Source organism: Hemitrygon akajei, chromosome 8 (assembly GCF_048418815.1).
Source record: "Hemitrygon akajei chromosome 8, sHemAka1.3, whole genome shotgun sequence".
Taxonomy (NCBI): Eukaryota; Metazoa; Chordata; class Chondrichthyes; order Myliobatiformes; family Dasyatidae; genus Hemitrygon; species Hemitrygon akajei.
This window is the reverse complement of record NC_133131.1, coordinates 5,144,761-5,163,272: the sequence shown is the minus strand read 5'-3', so window position 1 is coordinate 5,163,272 and position 18,512 is coordinate 5,144,761. Positions and strand designations below refer to the sequence as shown.

At 44.8% G+C, this 18,512-nt stretch overlaps 1 protein-coding gene and 1 long non-coding RNA gene across 4 annotated transcripts in view; one reads left to right on the top strand and one right to left on the bottom strand.

The window, feature by feature from the left end:
- The window catches only part of LOC140731585 (uncharacterized), a 50,830-nt gene extending 49,655 nt beyond the window's left edge, over positions 1-1,175 (top strand). The window contains exon 2 of the long non-coding RNA XR_012099871.1: positions 698-1,175. This is a non-coding gene — a long non-coding RNA (uncharacterized lncRNA). The remainder of the gene's footprint in view (positions 1-697) is intronic.
- The window catches only part of LOC140731584 (flotillin-2-like), a 132,887-nt gene continuing 115,312 nt past the window's right edge, over positions 938-18,512 (bottom strand). For all 3 annotated transcript variants that reach the window (XM_073053120.1, XM_073053119.1, XM_073053121.1), the window contains 6 exons: positions 15,009-15,122; positions 13,313-13,432; positions 10,906-11,120; positions 8,845-9,028; positions 7,095-7,244; positions 938-3,438 (listed from right to left, as the gene is read on the bottom strand). In XM_073053120.1, coding sequence (XP_072909221.1) covers positions 3,400-3,438; positions 7,095-7,244; positions 8,845-9,028; positions 10,906-11,120; positions 13,313-13,432; positions 15,009-15,122 — 822 coding nt within the window. In that variant the 3' untranslated portion in view covers positions 938-3,399. The remainder of the gene's footprint in view (positions 3,439-7,094; positions 7,245-8,844; positions 9,029-10,905; positions 11,121-13,312; positions 13,433-15,008; positions 15,123-18,512) is intronic.

Here is an 18,512-nt window from a genome sequence, read left to right as displayed (position 1 = left end):
ACACAAAATGCTGGTGGAACACAGCAGGCCAGGCAGCATCTATAAGGAGAAGCACTGTCGATGTTTCGGGCTGAGACTCTTCGTCAGGACTAACTGAAGGGTCTCGGCCCGAAACGTCGACAGTGCTTCTCCTTACAGATGCTGCCTGGCCTGCTGTGCTCCACTACTATAAGGTGGACAGTGTTTGCTACTTTGACATTGATTACAGTTGCTGTTTGGTTTCCCACCTGGGCTTTGGATGCACCTGTCTCTCTGACCTGAGTGTGCAGCAGACTGGCAGCAACACTGGCGAGATCTCATGGCAGGACACTCCCACAACAGCGATCCCATGCCAAACACATGGGCACTGGGACGGCAAGGCAAGCCGAGCAGTGTATGACCAATGGATTTGCAGGTACTCAACTTGCCCCTGAACCAGCGTGGATAACTCCACTCACTTCAACATTGAACTGATTCCACAACCTATGGACTCACTTTTAAGGACTCTACAACTCTTGAGCTCAGTATTATAATTACTTTTGTATTTGCACAATGTCTTCTTTTGCACGTAGGTTGCCAGACTCTGTATCTTTTTACATTGATTCTATTGCATTTCTCAGCTCTACTGTGAATGCCTGCCAGAGAGTGAACCTCTGGGTTGTATATGGTGATGTGTACCTACTTTCATAATGCATCTACTCTGAACTTTGAATTGTAGGCTTCAACCTTAGTGAGGCGGGTTCCATGGAAACATACTCCCAACGTTGCCCAAACACACACGTCAGAGAGCATGTATCCACCACACTCCTTCTAAGGAACTGCAGTTTAAAAGAACCTGTACGTTTGTATGGATGCTCTTCAAACCGGCTGTACTTCGAACTCAATCCGGACCAGTTGCTGAAACCACCCAGGCCCCGCGGTTCACTCATTGGACTGAATGAAGAGAAGACAAAGAGACTTTGGGCCAGCATGTCAATATTTATCATACTCCATTGAGAGATTCCCATGGATGTGATTCAGTTTCAAAAAACAGATTACATGAATTACTTTCTATTGTATACATATTGTACCACTATTTCTATAGAAGTGTTATCGAGTATATATTAAATATACCACATTTGCTCCTCTTTTTACTTACTTTTCAATGCAGATATCTTGATTTTTTTTAATAGATGCATCATTTGTAACAAATCAAAGTTATTTTTGGCAGGAAAGAAATGTGATAAAATTAATTTTAAAAAGTTTACATTGTCAACGCATTAAAAAAAGTGTGGCTGGTTGTACATGCCACAGTCCAGTTAACAGCACTGCATTGGGTCAGACGTGGTGATGTGATCTTGGGCTAGTCAGAGGCTAAAGTGCAGAGTTAAAGCTGATCTGGACCTCCAGAAGGAGAGGGTAACTGTACAGATCATCCCCCCCCCCCCCACTTTAAACACCCGAAAGCCAGCTTCACATACCTGGGACCACCTTCCCCATGCTGGAGAAAATCTATTTAACCCAGAGACAAAGGCTGCTTTATAATATTCATCCCCATTGTACAGAAGATCAAGAAAGAAATGGAACCAGGAATTGGGAAAGGTCACATTATACATAACAGTTCCTTCACAGTGACAGAAACGAAGTCTGGCAGGGTTAAAATCTGTTCTTCTCTCCTTTGTTATTGAGCTGTGCATTTAAGGCTTTTGTTTCAGGAACACATTTTGGGAAAAGATACAGGGAACATGTGGAGCACCCAGCTGACGACTGGCGTGCCAGCCTGCGCCACTCACATGAGGGGAGAGGGGCCCATGCACCAAGGATAATATTTAAATGGCTTTCTAGAATTTGCATAATCTGTCAGATCGACACTGGAAACCTCAGGCTACGCTTAACCAGTATGAAGCTATTTGCATTGGGAGGGCAGTTAAGTTAAAAATCACACGTGCAGTAACAAAGTTAACGATGTACATGACAGTACTCTGCTCGTTCAGCATCGCTACTCAGCAGTTTAAAATAATTTCTTGCGGTGATACAGCCCGGAGATGGATTCCATCCAAGCTGGCTAATTTGCAATTTAAGACTTTTGGGAAACTGGAGAAGGTGGTTTAGCTGCTATGAGGGAGCTTTACAATATGGGAATTTGCTGCCTTCAGTGACAAGAATGGACCTTGGTCCTTTTGGATTCTTACTAATAATTCCTCAGCACTAGAGAGGGAAAACCCAGTGAGATCAGAAACTTACAGCTGTGGGCCAGTGGACACAGGACTAAAGAGCAAAATGAACTCTGCAATTTCACTTTGCTGGAAGGTGAATTGCATCACTGGAGGTCTCCACTTGTAGATTCACTCCAGTAAGCATGCTCTCTGCAGTCATAACTTAGTAGGTCACCCATGGCCAGGGACCAGGCTGTTCCCTAAGGCCATGGCTGAAGAATCATCCTGCAAGGATGCAGGGAAAGAATGAGGCAGCTTTTTAGCTCTGCCAGCTGGAGTGAAATGATGTTTGACAGCTCTCTGAGGCACTGTATCGTGTTTAGTCCCACAGGCAACAACCAGCAAATCATCACCTGTGCCGGTTATTTGCACTTGCCAAGATCCAAAAGAAATATGATTGTTGGTGTGTAGAGGCCATTTTTAAAGTATAACCAAATTTAATGTACACAATATAACACCATGCCCAGTATCGATTCTGTGGAATATAACCTCTACACATCCTCAACCACCAAACTGAACAAACTACTTTAGCTTCTTTCTGAGACATTCATTAGGAAACTTCGCAGGATTAGCTGCTCCTCACGGTTTCACCATTCCATGAGCAAGTTTTAAAAAAAAACATCGGGCCTGTTGGAGCTCAGTACTTGTCACCTGCTGCTCGGTCTTTTGTCCATGTTGCAGGATGCGTCAGGGAGCTCTTAGAATGTTGAGGGACTGGCTTAAATATAACAAAAGGCACTTCAAAAGTGTCCTCTGAAGTTTAGTTGAAGAGTTTAGGTATCCCATGTGAAAATTTAGAAGCCTGAGAACAGGAATGAGTAGCCCAATGGCTGCCGTTTCTTCCCCACCTTCAGCAGCACCAGGGCAGCTTAGGGTAGATGTTGGTGCTTGAAATTAAGCAAAAAGGAATCCGTAGTAAGCTTTAAAAGGCCGGCTTTCCATGAAGCTGATTGTGTTTTCTGATGGCAACCTGCAACATGGGCTTGAGTCCAAAAGCAAGGTATGAACAAATGAACACCAATGACTAAAAATTCGGATTATTTAAAAAAAACTGATTGATATTCTTAAATTAAGGCACCAGAGGTTTGAAAGAAAACCAAAAAAAAATTAAAAAGGAAAAATCGCACAAATTATCCATAGAAAAGGTGATCCTTAAGTATTCTGAGGTGCAGATCTGTGGAGTCGTACTTTCTGCAGGGGAACGTTCTAAATGGATCTCTGATGATCAAGCCTGGGCGTTGGTTAAACTGTGGATCAAAGGAATCTAGGGAAGAAACAGAACGTAACATTGAGAGAGGAGTTGAACTGAGTCAGAACTACTTTGATTAGAGCTCGAGAGATGTTTCAGGGAGAACAGCATCAGGGACAATTCCTGAAATTCTTTGATACAAAAACCATCAGTTTCACTTAAAGGACAGCATCTCAAAAAGAAAAATCTGTTCCAAAAAAACAAAATGTGAAATTAAAAATAGAATGGTGGAGACACTGAGTAGCCAGGCAACAACTTATCAACCTGAAACACTGCAACTGTTTCTCTCCCCACAGATGCTGCCTGACCTGCTGAGTATTTCCAACAAGAGAAAATCTGCAGATGCTGGAAATCTGAGCAACACACACACAAAGTACTGGAGGAACTCAGCAGGCCAGGGAGCAACTTTGGAAAAAGGTAGTCGAGGTAGTCTAGATTACCTGCTACCAAACTGTGGTTCTGTAGGTTAACTGCTGTCAAGCTGTGATTGTCTAGCTTAACTGCTGACAAGATGTGTTAGCCTAAAGTCTGCAACTTGAACATGACCTGGAGGCAAAAGTCACATTCATGATGAGCCTAAGATTCCAGTAGTCCATTTGGCCCAGCTGGTCCATGTCAACCCAGCTGCCCATTTGAGCTCATCACACAGCCTGCTTTTGGCCCGTGTTCCTCTAAACCTGGGGTTCCCAACCTGGGGTCTACAGACCCCTTGTTTGCTTCTAATGATCGTAAGATCCTGCTAAGAACTTAAAGCACTGCAGGTCTACACCATGAGTGAATTGCTCGCTGGTGGAGATAATGAATGAGCTGTGTCTGAGTCAATGGAGGCTTACAGTCAAATAGCGAGTGGTCATCATGGTCCCTTTTCTTGTGATCATAAGACCCCTTTGGACAGTTTGCTGATTTATTGGGTGAGAGCTGGGGACAATGGAGGGGGAGCTCCCTGGCCTCGGTCACAGTGAGGACAAGACTTGATGTCACGGTGTCGGCTGTTTGCAGCCACCGTAGCGAAGAGACGAGGCCGATGTGGCGCACTGCTCCGAATGGAGTCAGCGCTGCCCTCCCAGGGTCTTGCCTGGCGGAAGACAAGCTCTGTCGTGGTTGACTGCTGATTTTTTTTGGTGGCACTCAATGGACTCGGGCCTCAAGCTGTGGGGCTGTTTGCTTTTCAGCCGCCTGGGGAGAGGTGTCCCAGCTGTTGCGCTCTACCAGCACAGCGCAGCTGTGGTCGACTGAGGGGTCTGGACTATATACATGTATATTCTGTATTGTTGTAATTTTGCTAATATACTATACGTGCTTGCATATGCAAGGAGTGGCCTCAAAGCCACATGGCGTCTAGTGGGCATCGGGGGGAGTTGGGGAGGGGGGTTGAGAGGATCTTGGTGGTCTGGGATGCTACATTGGTGAGGCCACGTTATATTTCCCTGTGCTAGGGAAGATGTCATTAAACTGGAAACCGTGTACGAAAGATTTCTGATGCTGTTGCCAGGACTTGAGGCACCGAGTTGGAGAAGTTGAAGAGGTTAGGAGTTTTTTCATTGGAGAATAAGGAGTGATCGTATTGAGGTTTATAATATCATGAGGACACAGATAGGGTGAATACAGGGCTGGGCAATCAAAACGATTCTACGTCACTGTATCTTATTGATACTCTGAATGGGCTCATTGACTTGCATGTGCAGGAACCGAGCTTCAAGTTGCGGTGTTATGGGGGGGGGGTGTCAGGACTCTTTTATTCCGTGAATGTGTTCTCGTGTGTGATTGTTGGTAATGTGTTTTAGCAGCTCGAACCCATAGTAATGCTGTCTCGTTTGGCTGTATTCGTGAACGGTTGAATGACAATTGAACTCGAATTGGCATAAGAGATCAGTAGCCCCTGGTTTAGAGTCTAAACCTTTCCTATCCACGTAGCTTTAAACTGTTATACTGTACCTGCCTCAAGCACTTCCTCTGGCAGCTCAGTTCATGTACAAAGCACCCTCTGGTGAGAAAGCTTCTGCTCAGGTTATTACACCGCTCCCCTCTCACCTGAAAACTCATGACCTCTCACTTTGGTTCCCTATCCCTGTATTCACCCTATCCGTGTCCTCATGATATGATAAACCTCGGTAAGGTCACCCCTTATTCTCCAATGAAAAAACTCCTAACCTCTTCAACTTCTCCAACTCAGTCCCTCAAGTCCTGGCAACAGCGTCAGAAATCTTTCCTACACTGTTTCCAGTTTAATGACATCTTCCCTAGCACAGGGAAGTATAATGTGGCCTCACCATCTTGTCCAACTTCAATGCTTGATGTCATGACCGATGAAGGCCTGAGTGCCAAAAGCCTTCTCCACCAATCTGTCTACTGTTGGCACCATTTTCTGGAAACTCTGCATCTTTGGAGCCCTCTGATCACTCCCCAGGGGCCTAAATATTCAGTGATAGTCCTACCCTGATTTGTCTTCCCAAACACTTCACACTTATCTGAAGCAAGCACTCTTTGTCATTCCAGCTGATTAAGATCTCTCTAACTCAGGGGTTCCCAACCTGGGGTCTATGGACCCTTTGCTTAATGGTACTGGTTAATGATATAAAAAAGATTGGGAGCCCAGTCTGACCGGGAAATGTCTTCATATGGAATAAACTGCCAGAGGAAGTGGTTGAGGCAGTTACGATATAACATTTAAAAGACACTTGAATGGATGCATATGTAGTTCAGGGAAACGTGGGCCAAATGCGGACGATGAGACAAGCTCAGATGTGCATCTTGTCACCAAAATTGAAAACTATGGAATAAATTGTTTGCAGACAAAACTGGCTAGTACGATAGGGGAAAGGTTGACTTTCACAATGGAAGGAATTTCAATGGAGTTTCCCAGTCCCAGGACCATGAGGCTCCTTTATATCAAAGCCGTACAATTTCCAAATGTGCAGGTTATGCAAAACTTGTAGGTTTAGTGAATTCTGAGAACAGTCATAGACTTCCAAAAGACAGTAGAAACTAGTGGGGTGGGGGGGGCAGGCAGGAAGCAGATGAAGTTTACTGCTGGGTAATGGGAAATGCTACATTTCTATTGGAAGGGAAGATTAAGGGCATAATTTGAAAGGAGGTACAAGAACAGTGTTATGCAGGAAGTATGTCAACATTCTTGGGTGAAGGAGGTCAGCTAGGTTAAAAGGCACATCAAAGGGCTTACCGTACTTTATAAACAGAATACAAGAGTAGAGATGAACTTTATGGTTACAATTCTTGGTGCAATATTTGAGAGAGAAAAAGCCTTGGAAAGGTTGCAGAAGTTATATAAACAATTACTCCTGGAGTAAAGATTTTCAGTCACATAGCAAGTCTGGAGGAATTGGGGTTGTGCTCGTTGGGGTGGAGGAGCCTGTTGTGTGAAGTGCACTGCTAGGGGGTACTGTTCTCTTGTAGCAATCTAAAGGTCAGTGGGAAGGTAACTGAAAGAACATGCAGGGCTATGGGGAGAGGGTGGGGAATGATATTCGTACAGTAGTATGGTACAGACTTAATGGGTCAAACAGCCTGTTCTGATCCATTGTCATTCCACAAACCTCATATCAGATGACTGAACGAGTAAAATTTTCTGCCCTCAAACTACCTGAAGTACAAAGGATTGGACAGGTAAGTCTAGCGCAGATCAACAACATTGGAAGGAAATGGGTACTCGCCTTTGATAGATCGATCCCAGTGAGAGCGTGCACAGAGGCTGGGACCTCGGCCAGTAGACGCGTGACCTCCGACGTCACACGGTTATTGTCTCCTCCAAGAATCACTATTTCGTCTGTCTTGGCTAACGGAGCTGCAACCTCTGCGGCGATCTGGGAACAGAGGTTACCGTGAACAGACCAAACACCACAGTTCAAACATACAGATTCACTTATACATCACATGTACAGTGAAATGCATCCTTCGCATTCATAAGGATGTGCTGGCAACACCCACACATGTCCCCACACATTCCAGCTCCAAGGCAACATACACACGATGCTCAGCAGAACACAAGATGCAAAACAAGCCCCACGCTCATACACAGTCCACCAAACCGGGGATACGACCGCCAGCCTCCAGCTACAGGCTTCAACTTTCAAATTCTTCTGTGTTGACCCACAGGCTACCCGGTGACTCCAGGTTCAAAATCCAGGCTCACTGACATGCTTCCTGTTCACATGGGCATCTAATCCCGGTACCCGCTGGCCTGGGACAGCACAAATCCATGGATGTCTTTCGTCACCCATCCCCACCACTGGCTTTTGAATGTTGAGCAGAGGCTTTACCTAAAACTCTGCGATATCCCTGTTTGTAAACCTTAACATGACCCGCTAACTCCACTTTCCACCCTCAAAACCACCCAATGAACAAAACAATGGAGTCTGAGCCATGATCTCGACAGAGACCACAGCTTGGCACCATCTTGACCAGCAGGATAAACACTCCTCCATCCTCACCTCCTGATCGCTACACTGAACAACCCTCTTCTCCACATTTTTCTTGCTCTCTCCTCAGGCCTCTGTAGACTGCCACAACCAAGGGGCACCAGGGACTGAATGCACAGTGCGATGGATATTGAGACACATCGTGCCCCATGGGATTATGACCAAGGGAAGGAACTCTAACCAGGCCCATCCAACACCAACCTAAATCCCATGCACGTGCTGCCAGTGTGCACAGCTCTGTGATCAGCAAGCACACATGAATATCCAACATGTTTACTGCTCAGTTTCAGCCCATGACTGATGAATATGGAACACTCTGATACTGGCTGAATTCAAGTTCCTCTTGTTAATCACACTTCCCTGGTCTTTTCACATTCACCCTTTTCAAAATGGAGTGGGTCCACATATTTATGAGAATGATCTCAGGATGAAAGGGTTAACATATGAGGAGCATCTCTGAAGCTATACTTAATGAAGTTTAAAAGAATCAGGATGGAATCTCATTGAAACCTACCGAATACTGAAAGGCCTAGATAGAGAGAATATTTCCTGTGGTGGAGGAGTCTAGGACCAGAGAGTACAGCATCAGAATAGAAGGACGGCCCTTTAGAACAGAGATGGGGAGGAATTTCCTTAGCTAGAGGGTGTGGTGGATTGTGGAATTCATTTCCATAGATGGCTGTGAAGGCCAAGTCATTGGGTATATTTAAAGTGGTGGCTGATAGGTTCTTGATTTAGTAATGGTGTTAAAAGGCAGGAGAATGAGTTTGACAGAACATAGCCATGATCAAATGTTAGAACACACTTGATGGGCCAAAAGGCCTAATTCTACTCTTAGATGCAATCCCATCTCCCTCTAGAATCTAGTTATTTCCACTTATTTCATTCACCTGCACCATTGACAACTTTGAAATACTACTCCACTGGTCTTACTAACAACAGCATGCGTATAAATCTCCCAGCACCTTTACACAGGGCACATTACCTTGGGAAGAGCATCCAGCACCATTGCCATCTTGGCCGCCTCTCCGTACTGCCGATAACCTGCGGCCTTCAGTCGCATTCTCTCTGCATCTGCTTTTCCAATGGCTACGATAGAAGAAGCCTCGGCCTCTCCGATCTTGCGGATCTTTTCAGCTTGAGCCTGGGCGATCAGCACTTGCTTCACTCTGCAGACATGAGACCCACAAATCTTAGCCCAGCACCTTCCACTACTGTACAACATCAAGGAATGAGGTAGGTTTATAGTGCGGCCACTGATCCAAACTGGGAGAGTGAACAAACATCTCTCACACACAGGGTGGACAGGACTTCTGGCCGCAGTGGGAGGGCACAACTTGACGAGGATAGTGAGACAGTGAGAGACCGAACAAACATTCAGATAATGGATATCTAGGGCTATTGTCTTTGGAGCAAAAGAAGATGAGAGGTGACTTGACAAGAGTGTACGAGATGGTATGTGGACACCCAGGGTGGAAATGGCCAATACGAGGGGACATAATTTTAAGGTGATTGGAGGAAAGTATACTGGGGATGTTGGAGTTGTTTTTTTAAAAACACAGAGTGGTGGATGTGTAGGATGTGCTGCCAGGGGTAGTGGGAGAGGCAGGTACATTAGGGAGACTTAAAAGACTCACGGATAGAAGAAAAATAGAGGGCTCTGTGGGAGGGAGGGGTCAGATTGAGTTTGGAGTAGGTGATCTTGCAAAGGGCTTGGAGTTCACTCATACATAGGACACACTTGGAGTACCGCAGACAAGTAATTTTTTTTCTGGAATCTGGGTTGTGGAGGCTAGATTATTAATTGGAATGCATTAATAATTATTAACTGGACTAAATTAGAAGTATTTAAGGTAGAGCCAGGCACATTTTTGAAAGATCATGGAATTGAGGGTACAGGGAAAGGGCCTGGAGATGAAGTCACTATAGATCAGTGATTGTAGTGAATGCAGGGCAGGCTGGAGGGGCCGAGAAGACTTTTTCTGCCCCTATTTTCTTGCATTTATGCTCAGAAGGAAACTAACATGGGTGGCAATTTCACAGTTTATCTGGCACAGTATCCAACATCCAGATTCGTATACGCATGTATCTAGTGCAGGACTCAAATTAACAATCCTTGATTCACAGGCTGCGAAAAAAAGATATCATTCAGATGGAATGGGGGATGGATGAGACTTCAAATTACCGAAGGAATAATCCCTGCATTTCCCACAGCTGTTAGTTTGCAGGGCCAAGAAGTGTGGGGAGGGGGGCGAGCTTGCATAAAGTGGAAAGAAGAAATGTCCACTGGATGGAGCTTAGAGAATAAACTGGGCATGGAAATGGACAGTGTATGGTAGGGCCCTGGGCAGTGTTACCAAACAGAGGGATCTAAGAGTACAGGTGCATAGTTTGCTGAAAGCACCATCATAGATAGATATGCCGGTGATTAAGGTGCCTGACCTACTGGCCTTCAGTCAGGGCACTGAGTACAGCATTTGGCAAGTTATGGCATGGCCAATACACGTAGTACTGTGTATAGTATTGGTCACCCTAGTGTAGGAAAGATGTTATTAAATTGGAAACAGTGCAGAAAAGATTTACCAGGATTTTGCCCGGACTGGTCCTTTTCAAAGGAACTGTGCTAAAGACAAGAGGGCATAGGCTTATGATCAGAGGAACACCAGGCAGCTTCTCACAAAGGACGGTACGTGTTTGGAAGGAGCAAATAGCCATTGAAATAGGCTCATTAGTCATCCAAACAAGTATATGGACAGGAGAGGCGTAGAGGGTTATGGGGCAAATGCAGTCAGTTGAGACTAGCTCACGGGGCAATACAACACAGATGAGTTAGGCTAAAGGGTCTGTTTCCATGTATGATCTTAGGACAATGGTGGAACAGGCAGCAAGAGCTGAACTGTGGCCCAGCTCTGATTGAGAAACAAAAGATCACACGGCACTCTGTCAGCTGACAACTCCCACGGTCAGATACACCACAAGAGTTTCATTAACATGAGATAAATATACTGAGGGAAAGCAGTCACGGGGACAGCAGTCACACACGCACTTTTGGCCTTCTGCTAGCTGCTGCATCTTGAAAGCCTCAGCTTCTGCCGGCCTCTTCACTGTCCCAATCAGCTCCTTGTCCATGCGGACTATTTCTTTCTCCTCAATGTCGATCTGCTTCTTGCGTTGAACCACCTCGATCTCAATTTCCTCCTGCCGGATTTTCTGCTGCTCCTTGGCCCCCTGTAGCTCGTATGCCAGCTGAGCCTCTGCTTTCTGAATACAGTTGAGAAAACAAGGTACAACAATCAACTCAGAAAGAGGAAGAGGGAAGGCAAGGTGTGGACCACAACACAGTATCAATCCCCGTGAATAAGAGACCAGCTGACTTGATTGAAAGATTAAAGATTAGATTTAAAGATCAGCTTTATTTTTATGTACATGTGAAAACTAAAGCTAATTCTAATTGGGAACATTAATCAACCTGCTGCTTCCTGGTGCTCTGAACACACTGAGACTTCCCATCGTTCTACTGCAGATCTAACGATGTAGCTCATTGCTCCAAATCCACCAGCCTCTTCTTACCCCTCAATCCTACTCAACTCCCCACTGTTCAGCCAGCTCCCATTTTCTCCTCTGCCAAACAGGTCAGCTCAGTCAATCTTGTCTTGGCATGCTTGGTGCTCAGACTCGAACAGTAAGGGTGCACATGCTGAGCCTGGGTGCCTGCACACTGTCCCTGTCAGTTCATTATCCTGGCTTTTGTTTCAATGAACTTCCACACTCACCAAGTGTCTGAGCTCTGTTCTGTTAGCACAGTCTTTTAACCCTTTCTTTGCTGCAGCTTCCACAATATGGAAAGCTAGATAAGCATCAGCACTCAGATGACTGAAAAATCACCAGATCGGACAGAGTAAAAATAATATTGGCACATTTTTCCCGGTTCTAAGGGATGGTGTTGGCTTAAAACATTAACTTTGTTTCTTCCCCTGCAGATACTGGCAGACTTGCTGAGTGTTTCTCGTATCTCCTGTTTTTATTCTGGAGTTCCACCATTTCAAGTTTTTAATTTTAATCTTCACCCAGAGATTGGAGAGGTTGCAGAATTTGTTCAATCAGAGAGAGTGGCTGAAGTATCTAACAGATTCAAATGAGAATATCTGAATCAGGAGCAGGACAGGGTCACTCACCTCAGCTCCACAAGATCATGGCTCATCTGACTATAACCTCATCTCAGTGCTTTTCCTGCTGACCCCCCACATTCTTGGTCCCCTTCCCACCCTTGTTTATCAACTATCAATCAACCTCTGTGCTCTGATGAAAAGGGTTCCACAGAAACGAGCCTCAGCAAAACAATCTTAGTTTGAAATGGGGAGCTAATGTTTAAACAGTGATCCCAGAGTCTAGAAGGAAAAATCCTCTCTGCTTCCTCCTTGTCAAGACCTGTCAGGGTTCAATCAAATCTTGTTTCACTCCAAGCCTAGCCTGTTCAACCTTTCCTTAGGAGGTAACTTGCCTATTCCTGTTATATCCAGAAAAGTGACTCTGATCTACTTCCCATGCATTAGCACTTTTTGTGAAATAAGGAAACTGATGCCGTAGTCAGCACTCCAGGTTCAGATTCATTTACTTGTCACATGTACTGTACATGTGAAATGCGTCATTTGCATTAACAACCAACCAAGCTAAGGGCAGCCTGCAAGTGTCCCCACACATTCCAGCACTAACGTAGCATGCCCACAATGTTCAGCAGAACAACACAAGCAACAATAGCAACAGGAGTAGTCTCAGCAATACTTAACTACACCATAGCATACTGCAACTTTGACCGAGTTTTTAGCAAACCATATATTAGGGCATCCAGCACCCTCCATCCTACAGGTTCTACAAATCTCTCTCCTATTTAGATATTCAAATTACTTAAACTTTCCTATTGAAATTAATACATTTTCCCCAATTATGAGATATTTGCCCTCTCACTAAACTGATCTTTGTGGCCTCCCTCTGTCCTCTTTACAATTAACTTATGACCTCCCTGTGTCATCAGCAAGTTCAGCAACTGTGCCTTCAGCACCTCCACCAGGTTATTTATATAACAGCCGAGGCCCCTGCACATCTCCCTTTACACTTTGGCAACCTGCTTGCCTTCCAGCCTTTTATCCAGGCCAACACATTACCTCCAGACGTGAGCTTTCACTTTGTTTAAACAACTTTTGATGGGCCACACCTAGTCAAATGTTAATTGGAAATCTGGTAGGAATAGTAGGATAGAGTGATTGAGCGTGATGTAGAAGAGCTTGCTGTAGAGCACAAGTACTGACAGGAGACCAGTCTGAGCTGCCGGCTCAGAACCGAGACAACCTCTACCCAGTAATCGGTAGTGCCGCTAACATTCTGCATTCTTTAGTGTCCGACCTTATTAAACTGCCAGTGGCAGTGTTGGATGTACATAATACTCACACACCTACCTTTGTATTTATCTCCTGATTAAAAGCTGCCTTCTGCATCTCAAAGGCTCGCTTGGAGTCCGCCATCTTGGTGTCCGCACTGTACTTAACATCCATTGCTTCCTTCTTGCACTCAGCTTCCTGTGGGTTTTAGGGATACAGGACAAACACAGGAATAATCAGGCTCACTGCTATACCCACTGTGGTTGAAATGTCCAAGCTCGTCCACCTAACTGTCACTCAGTGGACATTAAAGACATCCTTTTAGTAATCTTCCGGAATGTCATTGCAGCACCTAGTAGAGAAATGAAAACTGAGCATCTCCCATTTCATTAAAAGCATTGGGGCAGCACGACAGCATAGCAGTTAGCATAAAGCCATTATAGTGCCAGTGACCCGGGTTCAATTCCCACTGCTGTCTCTAATGAGACCACCTAACACAACCTGTGCAGCATCACAGTGTTCACTCCACTCTGTGATGGTGCTGCACACCCTGGGGTGCAGCCAGAGGGTGAATGGGTGCCTTTCCTCAACTACAGAGGATACACCCAAGTGAGCGACCAGGCTCGGAAGCAAACAGCGCTCGGCAGTGCAGTGAAGTGGGTACCAGTGTATCCAGGAACCCTCTGCTTCTGCAACTAAAATACAAACATCGCCCACCGCCTCTCCTAGAAACCAGAGACCCTGGCAAATGCAATGTCAGCATTCGTCTCCAGAGGACTGGAATATAAAAGTAATGATGTATTGCTGATGCTTTATAAGGTGTTGATCAGACAGCATGTAGAGTATTGTGAGCAGTTTTGGGCCCCGCAATCTAAGAAAAAATGCGTTGGCATTGGAGAAGGTCCAGAGGAGATTCACATAAATTCTGAGAATGAAAGGGTTAACATACAAGGCATGTTTGATGGCTCTGGGCCTGCACTCACAGGAGTTTAGAAGAATGAGGGAATGATGTAAATGAAACCTATCAAATATTGAAATGCCTAGATAGAGTGGATGTAAAGAAGATGTTCCCTGTAGATAGATAGATAGATACTTTATTCATCCCCATGGGGAAATTCAACATTTTTTCCAATGTCCCATACACTTATTGTAGCAAAACTAATTACATACAATACTTACCTCAGTAAAAATATGATATGCATTTAAAATCACCCTCTCAAAAAGCATTATAATAGCTTTTAAAAAGTTCTTAAGTAGTTTACTTAAATACATTGAGTCCTAACCCCGGCACTTTAACATATCTTACTCCTGGCGGTTGAATTGTAAAGCCGAATGGCATTGGGGAGTATTGACCTCTTCATCCTGTCTGAGGAGCATTGCATCGATAGCAACCTGTCGCTGAAACTGCTTCTCTGTCTCTGGATGGTGCTATGTAGAGGATGGTGCTATGTAGTGGGTGAGTATAGGACCAGAGAGCACAACCTCAGCATAGAAGGACATCCCTTTAGAACAGAGATGAGGAGGAATTTCTTTAGCCAGAGGGTGGTGAATCTTCAAACTCAATGCCACAGACAGCTATGGAGGCCATGTCACTGGGTATATTTAAAGTGGAGGTTGATAGATTCTTGATTAGTAAGGGCATCAAAGGTTATGGCAAGAAGGCAGGAGAATAGGGTTGAGGAGGAAAATAAATTGCAAGCAGACATGACGGGACAAATGGCTCAATCCTATTCTTATGTTTTATGGTCTTCAGCGACAAGTGAACAATGGTTACCCGGATGCCGGCATCTCTCTCTGCCTCGGCCACACCAATCTCTGCGTCTCTCTGCACGAATGCTGTCTGTGACTTCCCCAATGAACTCAGGTACTCCACTTTGTCATAAACGTCCTGTGGGTCAAAAGCAATGGATCAGAAGATTCACTTCACAAGATCATGCCAGTAACTTATATAGTCACAGGGAGCAGTACAGCTTCTGGCCGAGCACACAACAGGTGCTGACGCAGACTGAATTACAGGTGTCAACCACCGAAACCTTACCCTTACTTGACTCTTCTGAACCAAATCCACCTGATTTGCTTCACACACCTTTACAGGTACATTAATCAGTATTTGCTATATACATTTACACGTATTAGGAATTTGCTGTGGTGCGATTTGCAACAAAAAACAACATTCAACAATTATACAAAAATGTTAGAGGTTAAAGTTTTGATATGGAATAAAATGTGTATAAATACATAAATATTAACATGTATTTACAATGTAAACGACATTAAAAAGTAGTTTAAAGTATCAGTGGTGCAGTGCAGTAACGGAGGGTGTAGTGGTATAGATAAACGAGGGTGAGATGAACTAACCAGAATGGTTGAGCAGATTAACTGCCTGGGGGAAGAAACTTCTAAGAAGGCGTGCATTTTGTTTTAATAACCCTGTAGCACTTTCTATAAGGAAGCTTTTGGAGAAAGGAGTTTGTCGTGTGGGTAGTGTCCACAATGACTTATAATGACTTGATGAAAGATTTAAATGTGGAATCTCTAAACCAGCAGAGGACACAAAGCTGGGGGAGCGGGGGAGCCCAGAGGGGGATACTGTTGAGGAGTGGGCAATGTATAATGGTGTGGATAAACTCAAGGCAAATTAGCTGAGTGGAAAGATATTGGGAAAGGGGAAGTACCACAGACCTGACTGTCCTTGAGCACCAATGAATTGAAGGTAAACAAGCACTTGCAGTAGGCAGTTAAGGAACAAATTGCAGTAAAGGGATTTGAGCAAGAATGTCTTTGGACCAGAGGACACAGCTTCAGTACAGCAGGATATCCATTTAGAACAGAGATTAGGAGAAATTTATTTAGTCAGAGGATGGTGAATCTGTGGAATTCATTGCCACAGACTGTTGCTGTGGAAACGTCAGGTATAGGTTGACAGGTTCTTGATTAGAAAGGGCATCACAGGTTACAGGGAGAAGGCAAAAGAATGGGATGAGAGGAATAGTAGATCAGGCTCAATGGTACAAATAGCCAATTCTGCTCCTGTTTCTGATGGTCTTGCTGCCGTTGTGTGCAGTTTCAGTCTCCTTTTCTGAGGAAGGATGTTTTTGATGAAGAGAGATGGCAGGAACGATTCATCAGACTGCTATGGGGGGGTGGGGGGCATGGACAATACGCAAGAACAGATTGGATCGTTTAAGCTTATCTACATTAGGTTGCAGAAGGAAGCACCCAAGAAGCTACAAAAATTCTAACTGGAGCAGATGGGAAGGAATATTCCCAGGACAAGGATGTCTGGGATCAAGAGTAACCAGCTGAGGATGCAGGATGTCATGTATGACCCAGATATGGAGTAATTTCTTCACCACTATAGGGAGTTGAGGCAAAATTATTTAATATATTCAAGGAGCTGTATAGGTTTCTTAGGCAGGAGGGATCAAGCAATCCAGGCAAAAAGCTGGAATAAAGTGCTGAATCTCGATGATCAGCATTATTTTATTGAATGTTGGAACAGGCTCAAAGACCAACAAATGGCCTCTACCTGTTCCTATACAAGATAGGCGCAGTACAAGAACAGGCTCTTAGGTCCACAAAGTCTATGCCAAACATGACGCTGAATTAAACTATAATCCCTCCAGCGATCGTATGATCCATTGCCTGCGTATTCACATGTCTGTTTAAAAGCACCTTGAATACCACTGTTGTATCTACATTCACCACCATCTCCCCTGGCAGCACACAGCAGGCACCCACCATTCTGTTAAAAACCAACTCACTCAGCACAGCTCCATTAAATTCCCCCCTCCCCCCCCTTTCACTTTAAGGCTATGTCCTCCAGTCTTCAACATCTCTGCCTAGGGAAAAAGATTTTAGATCAGAACCAGAATAAGGCTTATTACAGCATCCATCATCAGGGACCTCCATCACCCAACAACACGCTCTCCTCTCACTGTTGCCATCAGGAAGGTGGTACAGGAGCTTCAGGACTCACACCATTAGGTTCAGGAACAATTATTACCCCTCAACTATTAGGGTCTTGAACCAAAGGGAATAATTTCACTTGCCCCATCATTGAAACATCCCCGCAACTAACAGACTCACTTTCAAGGAACCTTCATCTCAGGATCCCGATATTTACTGCTTATTTATTTATTATTATTTCTTTCTTGTTGTATTTGCAGTTTGTAGTTTTCTGCACTCTGGCTGAACGCCTAAGTTGAGACAGTCTTTCACTGATTCTGTCATAGAGAAGTACAACACAGAAACAGGCCCTTTTGTCCCTCTATAGTCCATGCCAAAACCATTTAAACTGCCTACTCCCATCGACCTGCATCGGGACCATAGCTCTCCATATCCGTACAATCCATGTACCTATCTAAACTTTTTTTCAAATACTGAAATTGAGCTTGCGACCCTCCGAATGAAGAAGTTTCCCTACATATTCCCTTTAAACTTCTCACCTTTCACCCTTGACCCATGACCTCTGGTTGTAGCCCCACCCAACCTCAATGGAAAAAGCCTGCTTTCATTTACCCTATCTATACATAGAAAAACATAAAAACATAGAAAACCTACAGCACAATACAAGCCCTTTGGTCCACAAAGTTGTGCCGAACATGTCCCTACCTTAGAAATTACTAGGCTTACCCATAGCCCTCTATTTTTCTAAGCTCCTTGTACCCATCCAAAAGTCTCTTAAAAGACCCTATTGTATCCGCCTCCACCACCGTTGCCGGCAGCCCATTCCATGCACTCTCTGCATAAAAAACTTACCCCTGACATCTCCTCTGTACCTACTCCCCAGCACCTTAAACCTGTGTCCTCTTGTGGCAACCATTTCAGCCCTGGGAAAAAGCCTCTGACTATCCACATGATCAATGCCTCTCATCATCTTATACACCTCTAACAGGTCAACTCTCATCCTCCGTCGCTCCAAGGGAGAAAAGGCCGAGTTCACTCAACCAATTCTCAAGGCATGCTCCCCAATCCAGGCAACATCCTTGTAAATCTCCTCTGCACCCTTTCTATGGCTTCCACATCCTTCCTGTAGTGAGGCGACCAGAACTGAGCACAGTACTCCAAGCGGGTACTTCATGGTGAGGTCCTTCATGACAGATTCTGCATTCATGAGGTTTGCCTTTGAAGATGTTCTCGATGGTGGGGAGGTGAGTGCCCATGATGGAGCTGACTGAGTTTGTAACTTTATGCTTTCTCCGATCCTGTGCAGTGGCCCCTCCATACCTGACGGTGATGCAACCACTCAGAATGCTCTCCGGGGTACATCTGTAGA